Below are 23,147 nucleotides of genomic sequence, written 5' to 3' on the forward strand. Positions count from 1 at the left end.
TAAAAAATACTGACAATACTAGTGCTGGCGAAGATGCAGAACATTATACACTGCTGGAGAGAATGCAAAATGGTTCAACCACTCTGGAAAACAGTTTGGCAGTTTCTTATAAATTTAAACATACATTTACCAAAAGACCTAGAAATCCTATTACTGGCTATCTACCCTAGAAAAATTAAAACTTGTATTCACCCAAAAACCTGTAGACACATGTTCATAGAGTCTTATTTGTAATAGTCAAAAACTGGAAATAACCAACATGTTCCTTAATAGACAAACAGATAAGTAAGCTGTGATACATCCATATATCAGAATACTACTCGATAGAAAAGAAAAACACCAACACACCATTGATGTACTCAACAACTTGGATAGATCTCAAGGGTGTAACTTCAAGGGGAAAAAAAGCCAATTTAAAAAGGATAAATACTGTATGAATCCATATATATAACATACTTGATAGAATTATAGTAGGTATAGTAGAGAGTAGGTTAGTGGTTGCCAAGGGTTAGGGATTGGGAGAGGATGTGACACAGAGAGATGGTAGGAGGGAGTTTTTATGAGGTGATAAACAATTCTGAACCCTGACTGTGGTAATGGTTACACGAATCTATACAAGTGATAAATTTCACAGAATTATACACATACACAAAAAGAGTGCATGTAAAAACTGGTGATATCTGAATACGGTCTGTATTCTGGTTAACAGTACTGATGATTTAACCATAGTTACGTAAGATGTCATCTTCGGGGGGAGCTGTGTGACGGGTACATGGGAACTCTGAACTATTTTTCAACTTCTATGAGTCTACAATTTTTTCAAAATAAAACATTTCTAAATGTTTTATTACGGTGCTGAGAGATTCAAGTAAGATTGAAGAGCACTGGATTTAACAACTTGGAAATTGCTGGTGATTGACAGGAACTATTTGCATAAAGGTGGTGATTATAGAGTAGAATGCTTAAAATTCAGATTATGGAGGGGTTTAAGTTATTAGAAATGGCATCAACTAGGATATGACATGGGAGGTAAATGGCTGAGGCAGACAAAGGACAGTATCTCTGAGGTAGAAAAGTTAAGGGAACTGAAAATTTCTTATTAAATTGGAGGGGGAAAAGCAGTTTATTCTTAAAAAATTCCCAAGGAAGCTACTGAAGTATATCAAGTACAATAAACGACCATGCATTCTTCTAGAGTTGCTTTAAGGTCCAGAGAAAAGCATATTTAAGCCCAAAATGAGTAGTAAAGATAGACAATGAGAAAAGATCAGGGAAAGAAATACAAGCAAAGCATTACACTCCTGCATAAATGATGGATAATTGGCAGTGCCTTTCTCCAAAGTATAATACCAAAGTGGTTTACTATACTGGGAGTTAAATCAGTGAACTCTCTTCTTAAGAACAAGGACAGACTTTGAGATAGGTTAGGTGTTGGCATCAAAGAAACAAACCCTCTTCTCATGGCTTTCTGATAAACCAAAAAGCATCCTTTTTATAGTTAGAGAAATATATATGAACAGATCAAGTGACTTGCATAAGGTCATACTGAATTTCAGGAGTAGAGCTAGGAAACAAGATTCAAATTCAGATTTTCACTCAACAAGTCTAGATCATGATTCAGAAATTCTTCTAGGTGATAAAGTCAACCTAGACAGATAAGCTCCTCTACATGCTTTGGTGGCTGCTATCACACTAACCCAAGTTTCCCACCACTCTCCTCTAATCTTCACCACCTAGACTCATATTCACAACTTTTAACTGATAAAAGAAAACCAAAAGGGCTTCCCTGGTGGCGCAGTGGTTGAGAGTCTGCCTGCCGATGCGGGGGACACGGGTTCGAGCCCTGGTCTGGGAAGATCCCACGTGCCGCGGAGCGGCTGGGCCCGTGAGCCACAGTTGCTGAGCCTGCGCGTCTGGAGCCTGTGCTCCGCAACAGGAGAGGCCGCGATGGTGAGAGGCCCGCGCACCGCGATGAAGAGTGGTCCCCACTTGCCGCAACTAGAGAAAGCCCTCGCACAGAAACGAAGACTCAACACAGTCATAAATAAATAAATAAATAAATAAAAGAACGTGAATTTCTAAAAAAAAAAGAAAACCAAAAGAGTTTACTGGATTTACCTACTTTCCATCAAAATAGACCCACGCCACACTGAAAACAAGGAGGGATAGTCAAAAAAAATGTGAACAACAGAGGATGCAGACTTGGTAGGGTTAAAATCCCAACTTAGCCTCTTAGTAGCTATAAAAGAGAAATACCTGCCAACCTCAGAGAGTTGTCATGAGGAAAGAATCTATAACACAGAAGTACCTCAGACACAAAAGACACTCAATAAATGATAGAACAAACACAGCCTTCCATTTACCATATACGCAAAAATTCTAAACCAGTGAGTACCCAATTATAATCTTTTCTTAGGGAATAAACAAAATTTTACAGTAAACAAAATGGGTGCCTTCGCAGTTGCTCTTTCCATCTCCTTGTCCAGTGATTTTTCTTACTGGGTCCCACAAAACAGTTACTCTCCACATTGGAAACAGGAAATCTGCTGCTAAAATTACACAAGGGCATACTCCCCCAAGTTACAGAGAAATTAATTTGTCAGAAATTTCATTTTTTCTCTCAAATTTTGATAGCTTCTAAAAGGATGCCTTTAAGTGTATCAGAAGATTAATACTCAAGTATAAGAATGTATTTGATTGAAAACATACGCAATCCCACATATTCTACCGAGAAAATCAGTGAATCACTAGACCATCCTCCCCACTCTTATTGTCCTGCCAGTGACCCCTGCTTATATTTCCCTAGATTTAACAAGATCCCAAATCTAATCTCCTCTCACACTCACCCAGCCCTCTAAGCCAAGACAGCCTTTGGAAAGTCTGATTAAAAAGATTCCTCACTGCTTTACCTACCCTGGTGCCAGAGATGCAGCAATTGGGACCTGCCTCCGAAAGCAGGTTACCTTTCTGAACCACACTCTGAACTGGTGTTGACTGTTCATAGTCCAAAAACAGGTGTAAAAACACAAAAATTTTTCTTTCTACAAGTAAACAGAATTTCATTTCTTGTCGTGTTACAAACACAGGTTCACGATAAAGCAGTAAACTGCCATTTTTAAAATGCTATCTCATTCTCATTCTAAATATGGAAGCTTAAAGATAATTGACAGAAATGGTGGAGACGCTTTAAAATTCTTATTTAAAGATGGAGCCCACAATAATTTGGCTAGAGTAGAATATTAAGTGATTTTCCAGAAAGCCAGATATGAAATATAAGCTATTTGTAGCTACAGGGAAACACCAAAATGTTCTTTACAGTATAATATTTAGGCTCATACTTCACAATTACTGAATAAGGTAATATTCAAAAATCACTGTACTGCATTGGACATGTTCATCTTTTATGGTTTACATCACTAACCCTGCGCTCCAATCACAAATGAGTTCGTTTCGCATAAACAGTTCTAAGCCTACACTTTTAACCATAGGTCCTGCTTCTCAACAAAAACTAAACTTAGGATTTTCAAATATTTGTTTAAAGTAACCACATAACATGACTAAGAAATAAATAATTTTAAATCAGCTTTCATTAAAAGGCCCATAATCCCTTATTCTAAAACCCAAAGCCCTCAAAATCCTAGTTCTTTCATGACATTTGGCACCAAAGCCTAACCTGAACTTATCTAATGGCAAAACTTAACGTGAACAAATGAAGGAATGACCCCAGCCTTTATTTACCCCACTTATTTTGACTAGTCTTATTTCACTACATAAAAATTAGTGTCTTTGATTACAAGGTACTGTCCTAGACCCTGCTGAGGGCATTACATAAGGTGTATGAATCATATAACCTTTCAAAAATTCAGAAAGTTCTGGCTCCAAGAGTTCCGGATAATGGACTGTGAACCTGTATTTAGATAAAATCTTCACTGTTAAAAGATGCTAAACTCAACCTATTATTTTTCAGAGAGCCAAAAAAATTTTAATGTATTATATAGATCTACTACATAATAAAACTTGAAATGGTAATGGTCCCTTACATAAAATGAACTAAATACATCCCACACATATATTTTCTTAATTATAGGACTATGACAAGATTTCAGTTGCTTGTTTTTTGTTTCATTATAAAAACTGAAAGCTTGCGCTGAATTTTTAAGTACTATCATGTTTTCTAAATTTAAGTCTTCACTAGATATTAAGTCTTATAAGTTAAAAGTATTTTATTTATTTAACTGTCAACCAATTTTGCACTCCTTTCCTTTGGCAAGAACCAATGATCTCAAGGCAAAACAAATACTCACATAAAATGAGTTAACAAATAGATAAATTATATGAAGCAAAGCCCTGAAATTTTACTCTTTACATCTTATCAAGTAATCCTATTCCTAGCAATGAATGTATAAATTATTCACTAACTATGAGGATAATCATCATTACTAATATTATTTGGACAAAGAGCACTGACATTTCACCAGACTTTGTGAGCAAATTTTTTTTCTTTTCAAAATTTTTAAGATTAATATACTTTATTTCTTAAAGTAATTTTAGGTTTATTAAAAAAACTGAGCAGAGAGTAAAAGATACACTCCCTCTCCATAACTACCACCTTTAATTAATTTCCTCTATCACGAACAATTTTCATTGGTATGGTTTATTTGTTATAACTGATGAACCAATATTGATACATTATTATTAACTCCATAGTTTACATTAAGGGTTATTCTTCCTGTTGTACAGTTCTATAGGTTTTGACAAATACATAATGTCATGCATCCATCATTACCATATCATACAGAATAGTTTCACTTCCCTAAAAATCCTCTGTACCCCAACTGTTCATTCCTCCTCTGTCCTCCCACCAACCCCTAGTAACCACTGATCTTTTTACTATCTCCATAGTTTTGCCTTTTCCAGAATGTCATACGGCTATAATCATACACTAGGTAGTCTTTTCAGATTGGCTTCTTTCATTTAGCAATATGTGTTTAAGGTTCTTCCATGTGTTTTTATGGCTAGATAGCTGATTTATTTTTAGCTGAATAATATTCCATTGTATGGATGTACCAGAGTTTACCCATTCACCTACTGAAGGACATCTCAGTCGCTTCCAAGCTTTGGCAATTATGAATAAAGCCGCTATAAACATCATGTGCTGGTTTTTATGCGGACATAAGTTTTCAACGCATTTGGGTAAATACCTAGGAGCTCCATTGCTAGGTCCTATGGTAAGCCTATGTTTAGTTTCGTAAAAAACTGCGAGTCTTCCAAAGTGGCTTTACCATGTTACATTCCCACCAGCAGTGACTGAGAACTTCTGTTGCTCCACATCCTCACAGCATGTGGTGTCGTCAGTGTTTCAAATTTCAGCCATTCTAATAGATGTGTAGAGGAATCTCACTGTTGTTTTTAGTTTACAATTCCCTAATGAAGTGTGATATGGGGCATCTTTTCATATGCTTATTTGCCATTTGTATATCTTCTTCACTGAGGTGTCTATTCAGACTTTTTTGCCACTTTTTGATTGGGCTGTTTGTTTTTTGTTGCGTTTTAAGAGTTCTTTGTATATTTTGGACACAAGTCCTTTATCAGATATGTGTTTTATAAATATTTTCCCCCAGTGTGTAGCTTTACACAGAGCAGAAGTTTTTAATTTTAATTAAGTACAACTTATTATTTCTCTCATGGACCATGCTTTTGGCGTTGTTATCTAAAAACTCACTGCCAAATCCAAGCTGCAAATTTATTTTTAATTACAAAAATGTTCAAGGAAACAATGTCACAAGTTCAACCAATTTTCTAGGACCTAAAAAAGTAGAGTATATAATACCCCCAGCTAGAGTTTTCAAAATAGTATTTATGAAAGAGGAAAATAAACTTATGAAATATTAACACAAATGCCTTCACTTCACTTTTACCTAAAGTATAACAGATGACATTCCCAAAATAAGTTATACTGATATACTCTGCCTTCAAACTCTTTGGTCCATAACAGAAAAACACAGATATTACCATGCTAGAATTTTCATGTATTCAGAGATGAAAGGTTTATTTAAAAATATATATATATATTTGGCCTATTTTATAAAAAGGAATTAATGAAAAAGATAAATTTGACCTTTTTCATATATTTTAACATAACTGCATATTAATCTCATTACATCCATCAAAAATATTTTTGTTTGGTCATTCTGCCAGTTCAATATTTAACAAATTAAAAAATTATGTCACTTCTGCTTGAAAAAGTGGCAGGGGTAGGGGTGTAACTCTGAGTGCAAGTTTAGATGCTCTGTAAAAGGACTTAATTCCTGGTGGGAGGCAAAATGAACATTTTAATTTCAATTATCTTCTTTTTTTTTAAATAAATGTATTTGTTTTTATTTTTGGCTGTATTAGGTCTTCATTGCTATGCACGGGCTTTCTCTAGTTGTGGCGAGCGGGAGCTACTCTTTGTTGTGGTGCGTGGGCTTCTCGTTGTCGTGGCTTCTCTTGTTGCAGAGCACGGGCTCTAGGCCTGCGGGCTTCAGTAGTTGTGGCACATGGGCTCAGTAGTTGTGGCACATGGGCTCAGAAGTTGCGGCTCGCGGGCTCTAGAGTGCAGGCTCAGTAGTTGTGGTGCATGGGCATAGTTGCTCCGCAGCATGTGGGATCTTCCCGGGCCAGGGATTGAACCCATGTCCCCTGCATTGGCAGGCAGATTCTTAACCGCTGCGCCACCAGGGAAGCCCTCAATTATCTTCTTATCACATATAATTCACTGATGAAGCTCACTTAGTAGAAAGAGATTTTAGGGTTTCTCAAAAATCAGAATTCCCATCCAGGAATAACATTTAACCCACTTAAATCCTGCAGATTTGTCAAGATACATGCAGTAGAAAAGTTAAAAGACAATGTCTAGTAATTTAATAGAGATGTACTCAGTGTGTGAAGCAACAGCTGTTGACTTAACCTTTAGCAAAGGCATTCGTAACATTCCCTGAAACTACTTTTAAAAAGAAGATTTTGGGACTTCCTGGCGGCGCAGTGGTTAAGAATCCTCCTGCCAATGAGGGGACACAGGTTCGAGCCCTGGTCCAGGAAGATCCCACATGCCACGAAGCAACTAAGCCCTTGTGCCACAACTACTGAGCCTGCGCTCTAGAGCCCACAAGCCACAACAACTGAGCCCATGCACCACAACTACTGAAGCCCACACGCCTAGAGCCCGAGTTCCGCAGCAAGAGAAGCCACCACAATGAGAAGCGTGCATACTGCAATGAAGAGTAGCTCCCGCTCGCTGCAACTAGAGAAGCCTGCGCGCAACACAGACCCAATGCAGCCATAAATAAATAAATAAATTTATTTTTTAAAAAAAGGAAGATTTTATGAGCAGAAATTTTTTCCTATGAATCCTTTAAAAAGCCACAGCATTTAGGAAACCAGCAGTGGAATTCAGTAAGCTTGGTTAATGTGAAACTGAGCTTTAGTTTTCATTATTGGCAGTATATACTCAATATTTATATAACTTTTCTTTCCTTTACGTTCATCCAATATATTAAAATTTATCAAAATATTTTCAAGCGTTCTGTAAAATGGATGTACGACAAATACTTAATATACCAAATCTTTACATTACCTCTTCCAACGGTAGTATAAAAAGCAGTTTTAAACAAAGAAAATGTTTGTGATTATAACAAATTACTTAGGGATGCATCTGGTACTACTTCATTTTGTGACAATTATATAAAAAAAGGGTACTGGAATAAATGCTCATATGAACGGACTGAAGCAGTATTTTCCACAACAATGTAGACAAAAAAATACAGCTCCACATCGGAATAAGTAAACAAGGAAATAAAACTTTTTTCCAACCTAAGAAATTAAGCTCCATAATACCATATTTCTTTCATTCCAGTAGACGTTCCCCCATATTTTAAGATATCTCTAATCAGGATATATATTCAGTATGATAGCGTTCCATTTTTTTCCTGAAAAGCTATTTTAATGAGGTTATCTGATATTAAGAGATGACTTGGAAATACAATATATTTCCAAAGAGCTAAGCTGAATTTTCAAGGTAGTAATTATTATTAAACATAAGTGACAATCTTATTCCATTTCACATTTAGTATTTTTTCATTAAATTTTTCTATCTATATTTATTAAACACCTATTACATACCAAGCAATGTGCTTGACACTAAGGATACAAGTGGAGCAAAACAGACCATTCTTACCCTAGCAAGGCTTATTGCCTTGTCCAATTGGGGGGAAACTGGGAAAAGGCAGCACAGCACTTAACGTCAACATGGAAACAAAGGAGTTAAAATATTCAAGTGTGGGCAATAGGCCATTTTGATACAAGCTTTCTGGACTAGTACAGGAAAGGGTGGCACGAGAGACTCGTCATGCCATAAAACCCAACAAACACCAATGTCCTCCTACAGTGCAGGGCTCTTATGGCCACTTTTGCCATATATAACACTTTACTTATATATTACTTTACAGCTTATAAAAATAAACATATTATTAACCCATCCATTTCTTTTCTTCATAGCAATTTTTTATTACCATTTAAGTAGCTACTCAAAAATTTTTTTAAAAACTGGGCCTCATTTACCTCCTTTGGGACAGTCACCTAAAGATATATGATTTTTCAAACTGTATGCCAAAAACAAAGACCTTGAGAAACTCCATATATCCACAGTAAATGATCTCCCTCATCTTCCCAAATATTGCCGAATCTCAAACTTTAGAGATGCAGTATTATATAATAATGCAATCCCCAAAACTTATCCTGTATTGTCTTTTTCCTCAGACATTAATAAAGGGAGTAAAAGTGATTTTAAAAAAGTAATCTGAAAGCAATTAGAATACCAAAAATAGGGGAAAATATTTCTTCCAAGTTGTATTTTATCCTTTAAAACTGTGTATATTATCTACTTAATATAGCACACTAATAATACTTGTAGCAATAATCTACATAATAATCAATGCTAGAAAAATACTTGTGCTGAAATACAAAATCCTGGGGTTTTTTTTGTTGCATTCACACACACCACAACAGTTGAAAAGGATAATCCAAAGTCCATTACTCTAAATTTTGGTTTAAAAGGCTACTGACATTTCTGTGTTTTTTACAATAATCACCAAGAATGATGTCGCTAAAATCCCCAATCAAAAATGGGAGTAATCCACATCCTAGAGTAAGAGAATTTTAATAGGCAAACACTTCATACAATGGAGACATACAGGATTTCAAATAACACATTTTTTAATGAACTTAGAGTAAAGGTTTTTTTGCACATTAAGATATGTTTACATAAATGTTCTTCCATCTATCTATATGCTTTCCTGCATATTGTTTCATAAGCCTGGTGGCTAAAATAGAGGTTACCAGTTATCATAGAGTTTACTTCTTAGGAAAAAAGCAAATATTTCCTTAAACTAACCCCAAATTTTCCTTCCGTTTTACTCCTATAAAAGTGGCTTTAATCAAATTAGGATGTATAGACTGCATGTGGAAATATTTAATATATCTTGAAACATAACTAAATCCAAGTTCTCTTCACCTTCAGAATACTGTGCTAAAGACATCACCAAAAAATAAAAAAATAATTTGCTAGCCAAAAAAAGCAAAATGAACTCAAATATGAACTGAAAAACCAAAGAACAAGGCTATTATTCTTAGCCAATTTGGGGGCAAAATAGGGAAAGAAAAGCTAGTCTGTCCCACTGTGGAAATACGGCTTCAGAGTTTGCTAAAACAATAAAAAAAATGTAAGTCAACTATCTGGGGAAGGCAACTGACGAGAGACAAGCTGTCGAAAGAGAAGTATGGCATGATCTGCTGGACTCCCAAGACACTCAAGGAGGTAAATCTTTATTCTGCTTCTTCTCATCCATTTCCAACTCACACAGAGAGACACAGGGCAAGGTGCAGGAATCCGAACCAAGGATAGAGAAAGTAAGCACAATATCTCAAGTGCCAACCTTAAGCTAGTTTGTGAAATTTAACCTAGAAGCAAAGTGTCCAGTTATTTAAAGTAATGAAACCCAATATTAACCTACAAACTGATGAATGGTACAACTTAAAAAACAGTGATATAGTTTTGATATATTCTGAGGATCTTCTTTTGCATATGTATTTACATTCTTTCTGATGAGCTGTATTCTCAAATTTAACAAATAAATCTATCTCCTTTTTTGTGGCCTCAATTTCCATTTAACATGATAAAACAAGCATAATCTTAGTTTCAGCTCTGCCGTAAAATAGCTTACTGGGCTTGAGCAAGTATCTGGGCCTAAGTTTCTTCACTTGTCTACTGAAAAGTGTTGATCCAAAATGACTTAAATGAACTCTTCATTCTAAAATAATCATTCTATAATTCTTTATGATGACATCAAGTTATTTGGGGCAATATCTCCCTTTAACTGGAGAAACACTGCCCTGGACTGAAGCAGTGGCTATATTCTTTAAGCAATCATTCACCACACCAACACTGGTGACGACAGTACTATGGATTTACCCCCACCCCAATTCGATCACTTCATAAAACCTCCAGCACAACAAACCCATCACTACCTACTTATTCATTTACTTACACAGGAAATGGGTAAACCAAGCCCCACTGTGTTGAGGACAGTGGTTGTGACGGTACTGTCATGGTACGGATACTGGATGCTGTTGTCTTTACAGAAAAAGCCTCTCTGAAATGGATATATTTGGCCCAAATTTAGAACAGCCATAGGCATGGAAGCTGTTAGAGAAGGGAAAAAAAGACACACATGGTTAAATTCAATTCACTTCATTAGGAAGTAAAGTCTACTGAATGGGATGCAAATCTTAACCGTATTTTGCCCTTTCTGAAAAAGGATCACTATTCCATTACATCCAAGAGTAAAGACTGAGAAAACCAGGCATCATTAGCTTGTCCACATCAGCCCCACCTTTATCAAGTTTAAATTCTCTTACTTGCGTTGACCTCTGATTTTAGGGACAATCAATAAAGGAAACCCCAAGGGAAGACAGCAACATTGGCCCGTGAAAAAATAAAGTTGAGAGAACAGGAAGGTTTTGTATTTTACATGTTGTACGTAATTCATTTTTAACTGAATTGCTCAATACATTAAATATGTTTAAGAAAAAAAGACAAAACTCAGTAAATATATTTAATAATCAATAATACATCATAACAGCCAAATGCAGTCAAGGAGGGAAAAGATACAAGATTTTGTTTCATATTAAAATTTAAATTAATAGGGTTAGAAAAAAATAGAAACTGTAAGTATATCTGATAATAAGAACAGAAACAAGCCCTTTGTTTTCTGAAGACAAATTAAAAATGGTTTTTATTGGCCCTGGCAAGGCTCCAAAATCACTTTAACAAGTTATACAGGAATAATGTTCATTTGAAATTTTTCACCCAAATAAAATGAAAGACCAAAGAGAAGTTAAATAACTTAAATTAGTAATTTCTTAGTATGTTTAAATTTACCACACTTTTAGGCTTTGTTTTATACAATTCAAACAGTCACGCATCTACTTACTATATCCTTGATACTAGAGTATGCCATACATAGAGGAGACAATTAGTGTAAAACGGGCACTCGGTTCAAGAGCCTAAATTGTACATGTAGCAACAGAATGCATACTCAGGAAGCAGTTTTAAAAGTAATAATACTAAGACAGATTTTTGAGGGATGATGAAATTGTTCTATATCTTGATTGTGATGGTAATTCCACAACTCTAAGTATTTGTCAAAACTCACAGAACTGTACCCAAAAAAAAAGTACATTTTACTGTATGTAAATGTTAAAAGGAATACCATAAAAGAGAAAATATGACTAATTTCTAAAATGATATAAAAGGCCCTATAGGAATTCAGAGGTCAACGTGAACTGGAGTAGTTAGAAAAGACTATTAGGGCTTCCCTGGTGGCGCAGTGGTTAAGAATCTGCCTGCCAAAGCAGGAGACACGGGTTCGAGCCCTGGTCCGGGAAGATCCCACATGCCGCAGAGCAGCTAAGCCCGTGCGCCACAACTACTGAGCCTGTGCTCTAGAGCCCATGAGCCACAACTACTGAGCCCACGAGACACAACTACTGAGCCCACATGCCACAACTACTGAAGCCCGTGTGCCTAGAGCCCATGCTCTGCAACAAGAGAAGCCACTACAATGAGAAGCCCACACACTGCAACTAAGAGTAGCCCCTGCCCGCCACAGCTAGAGAAAGCCTGCGTGCAGCAACAAAGACCCAACAAAAGTAAATAAATTAAATACATTAATTAAGTTTTCAAAAAAGACTATTAAAGAACAGGCAACTGAGCTGAACTTGAAGCAGCAGGTAAATCATAGGCAATAGGGAGGGCCTCAAGGAGAGCATTTAGTGGTAGAGGGATGCAAGAGCAGCATGAGGTCACACCAACAAGAGTACAGAGAGAAAGAGCAAGAAGTTTTCAAGGTACATAACATTTCATAGCGAACATGTACTGCGTGCTCACACATGCCAAGCACTAGGCTACACAGATTAACTCAATCCTTACCTCAACCTTGTGAAGTAGGTAACATCACTTCCCCCTTTTTTCACATAAAATTATTATGAGGCTTTAAGAAATGAGGACACTTGCTGGAACTAGTAAGTAGTGCAACCAGGATTACAACACAGGCTATCTGTTCCTAGAGTCAGTGTATATATAATGTCTCCCATGGAGGCAAGTGATTCGCTAAATTAACAGAATTGTGACAAGGAAGATGATTGGGGTGAGGGGTACCTGTCCTTTGAAAAAGCTTGTTCAGTATAAAATACATGTTATGTTCATAATAAAAACTCAACGTTAATGAAACAAAATCTTTTCTGCAGATTACTCTTAATTCCACAATTGTGTGGTTTTTAATGGGAGGAAGAGAACCTGAGACTTTGGGGTTTAACAAAAAGAATTATGTATTTAAAATACTGGCCTAAGAAAGGACTTATCCTGTAGCAATAAATAAAATATCACTGTCCTCTTTTGCTCAGGGTTAGTAACAGAGTAAAATAAGGGGTTTTAAAAATTAACTTTAAAAAAAAATTAGAAAGGGGAGCATTTAACACAGCTTTGAAATAATCTACTAATTAAGTGTTAAGTAGTATGCTGACAGGGAAAATAGAAAAGGACACAAGAAAGAGTGTTTTGAATATGGAAATGACTCAATTTGAGGACTGGTCACAATCGTTGAGGCAGACCTGAAGATGACACTTCAGGCTTTGGGAATAGGGAGAATGATGGTCCCATTGACAAAAATGTGAAGTTGGGACGGGCAGCTGGTTTATGATGAAAGAAAATTAGTTAAGTATTGAAAATATTGCCTTTGGGGTAATCTGACACTTTAAAAGCTCAGCCTCATCTTTCACTCTTCCCCATGCAGCTCTTAAGGCTCCGATCACACTGAACCATTTCCTGTTGCCTGAACATACTATGTTTTCAAAACCTTAGGTACCTACCTATATGTTCAGCCTTCTGTTGGGGATACCTGTCCCCTTGTTTCCCTTTCCCTGATAAGTAAGGCACTCCCTACTTATCTGCTCCATGGCACCTTGGACACACACCCATTACATAGTATTTTAAACTGCTTTTTGCATTTTGTCAGCAACTTGAGGACAAAGACTATATCATTCTTGTATCCTTCGGACCAGGCACACAGTTGGCTCTCAGTAAAAATTCACTGAACGGCGAAAGGAATATAATGCAGGATGAAGATCAGAAGTAGAGACAGATTTGCAGATTGTTGGCATTGGAGGTGGTAACTTAAGCCAGGAGAATAAAACAGTCTCAGAGAAAGCCTAAAGTCAAGACTAACAGAGATCAATAAAAACAATCAGGTAAGGACTAATATCCATAGTGAAATCATGAAAAGAGACTGCAGGAGAGAGAGGGACGGGAGATGATTACGTGCTCTAGAGGGCAGGGGCTGTGTCTCTCTCATTCAGCAGAACATATTGACCATTCTTTAAACACAAGAATGAACAATAGAGAAGACAATGTTGTTATACAAAAAGCCAATGAAAGTAGCTTAGAGTATCAAGTCTGTACTAGGTTAAATGTAGGACGTCAATGCTAAAACATCAAGAAGAGTGAGAACAGAGTAAAGACAATGAGGTCTGAGGAAAAAAGGTGTCATATATACTCTGTGAGAAAATATCTTACACCACATCCACTAACACCACATCTTTATGAAGAAACTTCAATAATGAGTTTCAATATTGGGTTGTCATTGTCTAAGCATGAATCTCTTTCTTCAAGTTAAATATATCACAATGATTTCCTCTATTACTCATATGATTTATATATACACATACACACGCACACCACTATGGGCTGAATTGCGTCTGTCCCCCCAAATTCTTACGTTGAAGTTCTAACTCCCAATTTTACTATAATTGGAGATAGGACTTTTAGGAGGTAATTAAGCTAAATGAGATCATAAAGGTAGGGTCCTAATTCAATAAGATTGGTGGCCTTATGAGAAAAGGAGGAGAGAGAGAGAGTTCTCTTTCCACACGCACACATCCAAGGAAAGGCCATGTGAGGATACAACAAGAATGTGGCCATCTGCAAGCCAGGAAGAGAACCCTCAAAAGAACCTGACCATGCTGGCACCCTGATCTCAGAATCCCAGCCTCTAGAACTCTGAGAAAACAAATTTCTGTTGTTAAGCCACCTAGTTTTTGGTATTTTGTTATGGCAGCCCAAGCAGACTAAGACACACACACACACAGACACACACACACACACACACAGACACACACACACAGAGACACAGACACACACACACACACACACACACACACACACACAGAGGCACAGCCATCCCCCCAGAGTAAACAGACACCTCTACTCTAAAAAGCAATGAAATATTCTCTATCTACACAGAAATTATTTTCAGTGGTAATTTTTTAGGGTAGTAATAGAGAGTTCTATGTCAAAGTTAGTATTATAGGAAGATTCTTCTCAAAACAAACTCTTTCATAGGACACGTATATTCTTTCCTTTATATATAAAGGATATAGAAACTATTTTTGACACTAATCATAATTCTAGGGTATTTTTCTCTTAATTGAAATTCCCTTAAGAGAAGTCACTTTTAAAAGTTCAATACTGCTAATAAACACATTTGTTAGCTACTGTATGTCTGCTCTTAGCACATCTTCTCTAAGCTATATTGAGGAAGATAGATAAATGAATACCTGGAGATAGATACATACATATATATATATTTATTTCCTATATTCTTCTCCAATTAAGTAATAATTGAAATATCTCCCATTTTATATATAGTACATACTTCCTTAAAGACAGGTTGTTACAAAATATTCCAATGGAATAAATCTAAAATGCATTTTAAAGAGAAACAATGTTAATTTCTAATATGTAGAAGCAAAGGTAAAGAAAAACAAGTCCTAAGTTTACGTTTTGAAAAGAATGAAATATAAATCTAGACATTATTAAAGTAACTATACTGACTTCAGTACCCACTACACCTTTCCCTATTTTCTCAATTTCAGATACCACAGGGAAATTTAAGTGTCCATCTTCTTGAAAATCTCCTCTCATTATTCACTCAGACATTTCAATTCCTATGACACGGCAGCCACAGTGCCAGGAAAGGAAAAATTTTTAAAAGGGAAGGCCTAAAAACACTAAAAAAGGAAAGGAATGAAAAAGACCTTACCACAAAATTTTTAATAAGAGAGAGATAAGCGCTACTGGAAAATAACACAGCTGTAACTGCAAACGGAACTGAAGCTTAGATGACTTAGACAATGTAGCAGTCAGGATCCCAGCAGGAAACAGCACCCCCAAACTGGGGAACTTAAGAAGAGCTTAATAAGGGACTATTTACAAGGTATGGTGAGGGCAAAGTCAAGAGATAGTACAATCTTCTGAAGCTGCAACCACTCCTAGACCTAAAAGGTTCAAAGAGGTATGACCTCTGGGAGAGCCAACGTGACAGGAGTTAGCAGGAGGACTCCAGGAGAAGAAACCCCACTCTCCTTCCAGCGCTTCCCATTCTTCAAACCCATCTAGAAGCCAAAGGGCAAAGTGAGCCTCCTAGTACTGAGGACAAGGTAGACAACGACAAGAGCAGGTCCACACGGGGAAAAAGCTATCCAGAACCGGGAGGCAGAAGGTAAGACCCGTCAGGGTCTCAGCATGAAATAGAGTCTAGTAACTAAATGTAGATAACTCAGGAGAGTTTAATAAAGGGACTATTTACAGAATCTATATTCAGACTATATATTAAGAAGTTTGGACTCTATTCTGTGGGTAACAGGAGACACACAACCCAATCTCTGCCTTAGTGGGGGAAAAGACTCTGGGAAAAATTGTATAAAGGAAAAAGAAGTGTGAAGTTAGAATAGAGGAAAGTCCAGAGGCAAGAAATACTAGTGTATATGAGAGATGTTGAGGGCTTGAAATAAAGAAATAACAGTGGGAAAAAGAAGAAAAGACAGTTCTAAAAATGTTTAGGAGATTTTTCCCACAGAACTATGGACCATGTCTCTGTATATGTATATATGGATGTGTGTCTATCTCTCTCTTAAATACACACACACACACACACACACACACACACACACACACCCCACCCCTATCTTCAGCCTTTGGACTCTCTACAAAATACATTTTCCATTTGTCCTTTACCCTGAGTAGATTACTAACTGATAGACTTCCCCCACAATCCTGCCTATAGTAAGCACTTCAAGGAATATATGTTGAATGAATAAATGAACCAATGAATAAACAAGCATGCAAAAGCCTCTGAGGCACATAATAATAATTTTGTATAACTATAAACTTAGGTCCTGAAAAGTTTTAAGTTATTTTTCTCTCCACAAGACCCAAGTTAAAACAAATAAACCAAGAAAAGAACAAAACACAAACAAAACTGGTTAACGATCTTAAGTCTGAGAACATGCTAGGGAAGCACTTCCAATTCTATATTCTAACAATTATTTCTCAAGCTTGTTTTCCACTGGGAACACAAAGTGCTAACAAATAAAGATAAAAAGACTGATACACCCACGTTAATTGCTAAAAGAAATTTACGATTCACAAATTCCTGGAATCTTGAAGGCAATTTTTGTACAGTCCAGCATTATCTCCAAGCAAAGCTTAAGACATGGCTATTGCAGAAGCACTTCTCTCAGCAGCACCCCCTACTCTTTTCTCAATGAAAAAAGGAGTTGGGACCCCAATTCAATCTTCTTTACTGATCCACCCAAAACAATGTCCACAAATTCCCTGCAGGAAAGCAGAAGGATCAGATTTCCAGATGAAATGAGGAGTATAAAGCAATAATACTTCAAAATAGGACTTTACAAATAATTAACAATCAGCTCTCGATCCATCTTTTCCTAATATCTTCTCTAGAACCTACAGAAACAATCAGACCTGAAATTTTATCACAAAGCACAAAATAACATATCCTACTCCATAAAAGAAGTGTTGAATTCCCAATCTCAGCATCCATTCTATACATCTTCAAAGTTAGCAAAGGACTTTGTTCCAAGATTCCCATGTAAAACGTTTTCACATACTGTACAACTTTACAGTACATACTATACTGTGCCCTCTCAGTTAAAAGGATAAATCATAATGTGGTCTCTTACCCACTAGGAAATATCTGCTCTTACCAGAAGCACCTAAAATAGTTGGGGCAGCCTAGCTTACAAGACTCTTAAAATAGCAACCCTGCTAGTCTTGTAGTAATTTCTAAACCTGAATCACAAAACACAAATATGATTAAGAGAAAGGTTTGCTTTATAGTGAAAAAACCAGTTAATCATCTTCCACGGCCTTTCTCATATATGTCCAAAAAGACGAACGGAAATTAACATGTATTGAGCACATATAGGTCACTATCATGCTAAAGCAGCTGCACATACACTACAACTGTATATTATCTTCATATAAAACATATTTATGCTTTAGATGTCCTACCATAAAATCTGGGGAAAAAAATTTTAAACCTAATCAATAGCATGAGTATGAATCATATACACAGAAATATATGTATATGTATATACTGTTTAGTAGGCAAACTAATCTGTAAAAACATTATATTTAGTATAGTTTCATTTATATAAAACAAATTACTTGCATTTATGTCTAAATATACATTGGAAAGCCTAGAATATATAACCAACTTTCAAGTAGCTATTTCCAGATGGTATTAATACAAATCAGGTAGAAAACTAATTTTCCACTGTATGTACTTCCATGTTTGAATATTTCATAATAAAACAAAAGATCATGATCATTAATTTTGAATTTTAAAAAACACTTTATCACAATGAAACCTTTCTCGCTGTGTTTCCTGAAATTGGTATACATGCAACTTAACTGAAAAAGTCCCATCTATGGTAAAGAGATTGTTTGAAACCAGGGCAAAGGAAAAAGCCTATTTTTCTATTCTGTTTAAAACAAAAAACAAAGTAATAGTAACAAAGTAACAGAAATTATCCTTTGGCTTTTATGCCTGATTGATAGGCTCTCAGAGAAGTAGGCCTACAGTGAAATTATTACTTTTGGGGGTTTTCCTCTCTTGCAACTTTTGAGAACTACAATGATTTACCACATATGAAGTAGGTAGATCATAATAGCTATAAGTTTAGTATCTCCTAAAAAGTGTACAAAACAAATTTCCAAGGTCTAAGATTTTTTGACATTAGAAATTTTGTTACAACACTTTAGGCCCTTCCAGAACATGCTTATCTTATAGGCAGCAGAAATAATCTAGAGGGTCATCAGTTTAGTAGAAGGTCATCAGTTTAGCAGGGGTAATCACATACAAGCCATAATGAATATACTTATTTTAGTCACCACTTCTTGAAAAATCTTATAAAATAATGGTACTCAGGCAGATCATTCTAAAAGGGTGGCACTGTCTTTTTAATTATGTCATAAGCAAAGGAATATTACTCCAGTGGGTCATTCAAGTTTTTGATTTAAACAAAACCTCAAAATTGATTACATATTAATATAAACCGTTAGTCTGATGGAGGACAGAGGAAAGAAAATAAACAATTTCATTTAGGGCAGTGTCTAATGAAATTTTCTGTGATGACAAAAATAACCAATACAACATGCTGTCCAATACAGTAGCCACTAGTCACACTCGACTAATGAGCACTTGATATGTGGCTGGTGAGAATGAAGGACTAATTTTTTGTTTTATTTTAATTAATTTCATCTTAAATAGCTACATATGGCTAGAGGCTTTCATAATGGATAATGCAGATTTAGGGGGTTAAAAATAAACTAAGGTTGAGAGCCATCAAATTTCATTAACACTTAATACACAGCAAAACTAACTTTGATTCCCTAACTTAAGAGGAAATAATTATGAAGTACTTGAGTAAACACAGATTTAACTGTGAGCCAATGCCCAGAATAAAATTCCCCTACGTGAATACTTTTGGCTTGCTTCCTTTAAAGAATACTTTTGGCTTGCTTCTTCCTTTAAGAACCTGTCCCTGCTGCATCCCTCAAATTTAAGAACCCTGAATTGGCTTCTCTCTCCAGGCAACTAACCTTCCTATAAGGGGAAGGAAGAGGGCCGGTCAAGTTTGTCTGGGGTACTCTCCTACCTGGCTCACCAACCTCAAATCCTCCCACTCTTCTGTCCTGGGTAAGAAGCCCTTAATCTCTAACCCAGCAGAGTGCCTTCTTGTCTCTGGCTGCCCAAAGCCCACCTTTACAGCACCCCATCTGCGGAGCAACTACCAACTGCTTCTTCTTACTCCCAGAATTATTCCTACCCTGAATGGAGGCCATGAACACTCGGCTTAGCTGTATACAAATAATACTAATCAAAGGCATGTAGGTTTTTGTAATTCATTCCAAGCAGCACAATACTTATGCTTATAAAATACAATATAGTTTTAAGTTTCACTTCAGTAAAAGCTAAATTCTGTTCTTAGTACATCGCCTGATCATCTGCTTCTAACCTAAGGAATTATAAGGAACACTCAGTCTCTCTCAAGTGGGTAGTAGTCATTACTGTTAGAACAGGAAAAAACAGAATTCTTTCCTGGTAGGCTTCTCGAGTTATCCCACATAGTGAAGTCTCTAAAGTAGCAGTTCTTAACTTCTTGGGGTTCACAGACCCCTTTAAGTTTCTAATGAAACTATGGACCCTCTCCTCAAAAACACATGAACTTCTGCCATATAGTTTCACAACCTGCGCACACACACACACCCAAAAACGGTCATCTATGGACACTTCTACTATAAAAGTATATGAAACATAATAAAAATAATTAATATCCTAAAGTTCACAGACCTAAGTGATCAGTAGAATATGACCTCAAAGAAACTAGAATTAATTCAACCTGATATTCCTACATCTTCCCTTAATTCTCCTTCCTCCTTCCCCTCCTCCCAATTTTACCCTCTTCCCATCATCCCTCTTTGCTCTTTATACTTCGTCTCCTTATTTGGGTATATTATAGAACTAAAGTCACTTTTAGTATTACTTACATACTTATTGCAATATTATGTTTCCTGTTCTAATTTCAAGAGTCAAAGTTTATTTCTTTAAAGAAAAGTACAATATCTGTTGAATACCTACTATTTGCCAGATATTTGCCTATATTCTATCCCTAACAATTCTACAAAGGGGAAAGAAAGAGTATCCCCCTAAATCTGCATGTTTGAAAACTTCCAAGTCACTAAGTCATAGAAAAGTTAAGATATAAACCACAAAACAGTTTGATGTGAATGAAAATATGACAAATCAAAATTTAAAGTATAAAGTTAAAATACTACACATGAAAATGTAGTCTTAAATTTATACATTAGAAATTAATGAAACATTCAACACAATAACTTATCTTTTAAAAGCTCGAGAAAGTGAAAGAATATAGGAGATTAATGAAATAGAAAAAGGAAAAATCAGATCAATTTATCAAAAAATCAGATCAATAAAACCAAATGAGTTTTTTTTAATATAAACTTATTTATTTTATTTATTTATTTTTGGCTGCATTGGGTCTTCGTTGCCGTGCGCAGGCTTTCTCTAGCTACGGCGAGTGGGGGCTACTCTTCGTTGTGATGCGCGGGCTTCTCATCGCAGTGTCTTCTCTTGTTGCGGAGCACGGGCTCTAGGCATGCGGGCTTCAGTAGTTGTGGCTCGCAGGCTCAGTAGTTGTGGCTCGCAGGCTCTAGAGCGCAGGCTCAGTAGTTGTGGCGCACGGGCTTAGCTGCTCCACGGCATGTGGGATATTCCTGGACCAGGGCTCGAACCCATGTCCCCTGCATCGGCAGACTCTTAACCACTGCGCCACCAGGGAAGCCCCACCAAATGAGTTTTTACAGGTTGACAAAATAATCAGTCTTGCTCAAGTTTAAGAAAACAAAACCCAAATACAGCAAATTATTAAAAATTTGAAACGGCACTAACTATATCTCTGAGCTAAATTTTATCAGAAACTCACAGATCTTAAGCAACTCACCCAAGAGTACACAGCTCTTGGGTGTGTACTAAGGCAGATACCAGTATTACCCAGTTGGTAAAGAGGGAAGCCAGGACTTTAACAAAAAGTTCCTCTTCTTTTCATATCATACCACCTCTCTTTTAGGAAAGGACACTAACCACCAGGGTCTCAGTTTCTTAGCTACAAATGAAAAAGAAGAATGACATCTCTCCAGTCCCTTTTCAATCCATGATTCTATGAGCTTAAGCTGGTCTGTGTAGAGACAAACAGCTGATTTCCTTCTGTTGGTTAGACTGGGGGTGAAGGTGGAGTTGCTCTGTGTGACCTAGCATATATCTTAATCTACTACACTTGAATTGATTGAGCCATCCTAATGTGTAAGTACACTTTGAGGCAAACTATGGAAGAGAAATAAGAAACCTCAGCAAAACTTACAAGAAAAATAAACAGCAAACTTACAAGAAAAATAAACAGTGAGGGAACTGCTTCTAGGAGCTGATGTTTCACCAGAAAGGTAATGGATAAAACCCATATGTAAGAAATATTCTCCCTTCCAAAAAAAAAATCCAGCATATATAAATTTAACCATGTTTGTTCATTTCTCTACATGTATATTTGGGTCTAACAAGTAAGTCTACAGTTACTTTCGTGAAATTTGCTTCTACAAACCCTTTCATTTTCTCCTTTTAGAAGTCCAAGGTTAAAAGTAAATAAAATTTTTTTGGCTCTTTACTACTTTGTGTTACCTGAGCAGTTTTTAGAAAATTCTATTCATTCCAAATTTAAGGAATGTTCTTTATTTGGTGTCCAATTCAGTTTGAACAAAATACATTTTGGAGAGAAAAACATGCAATATTTTTCTTGCTTTCTTTGGAAACAGGTGTTGCAAATCTTTCCAGAATCACATGAAAAATCTTCCTGCCAATTGACAGGAGTTGTATGTTATTTCTGAACATAAAGGGTTTTCTTCCCCTCCTTTATAAAGGATCATTGATGTCCAAAAGTAAAGAAAGTCATTTAAAATTTTACCAACTTAAGTGAAACTAGTAAGTCTGCCAGATAGGATAGCTTGTTTCCTCTACAGATCAAATGCAGACTCCTTCCTGATTCTTAGTCCTGATCATTTGACAAATGTTTCATGTCTAGCACACAGCTAGACATTCATAATCTGACACTCAAGAGAGAATGCAGAGTAAAGATGAATATGTGAAATTTCAATTATAAAGGGGATAGCTGAAGCCATGAGATTTTATGAAGATCAGAGAAAGTGACAACAACCATAATCTTAGAAAGAAAAAAGAAAGACAACATAACCAACTAATAAGCAATGAACTACCAGGTAAGTAGGGTAAAGAACATGAAAGAATAGTGTCAGGGAAAATGAGGGGGCACTTTTCAAAAATGTCAATAACAGTTTTTACTTAACTCCCTGACAGTATGCTAGATGGTCTTTAGTAACTTTAAAGAGGAAATGTTATTACATCATTTTGAAGATGAAGAAACCTACCCAAGGCAACTTAGGTTGCAGAATTAGGATTCAAACCCTGGGTCAATGAGGCCGTGAGCCTTCTGGGTTCAGATCGTCTTAACAATAGCAGATGCCACTTAAAAAGCTAAGCAGAAAAAGAACACACAAGAGGTCACTGATGAATCCTGATAGAAGAACTGCAGTACTCTGAGTGAAA

General features: G+C 36.3%; 1 protein-coding gene across 2 annotated transcripts in view; it reads right to left on the minus strand.

Annotated features, from left to right (window-relative positions):
* Positions 1 to 23,147, minus strand: part of PLPP1 (phospholipid phosphatase 1) — a 114,604-nt gene that overhangs the window by 67,229 nt on the left and 24,228 nt on the right. The window contains exon 2 of one of the 2 annotated variants that reach the window (XM_059916383.1): positions 10,584 to 10,738. The exons of the other annotated variant lie outside the window; for it this stretch is intronic. Coding sequence (XP_059772366.1) covers positions 10,584 to 10,738 — 155 coding nt within the window. The remainder of the gene's footprint in view (positions 1 to 10,583; positions 10,739 to 23,147) is intronic. 2 annotated transcript variants of the gene reach the window in all.

Source organism: Balaenoptera ricei, chromosome 3, assembly GCF_028023285.1.
Source record: "Balaenoptera ricei isolate mBalRic1 chromosome 3, mBalRic1.hap2, whole genome shotgun sequence".
NCBI lineage: Eukaryota > Metazoa > Chordata > Mammalia > Artiodactyla > Balaenopteridae > Balaenoptera > Balaenoptera ricei.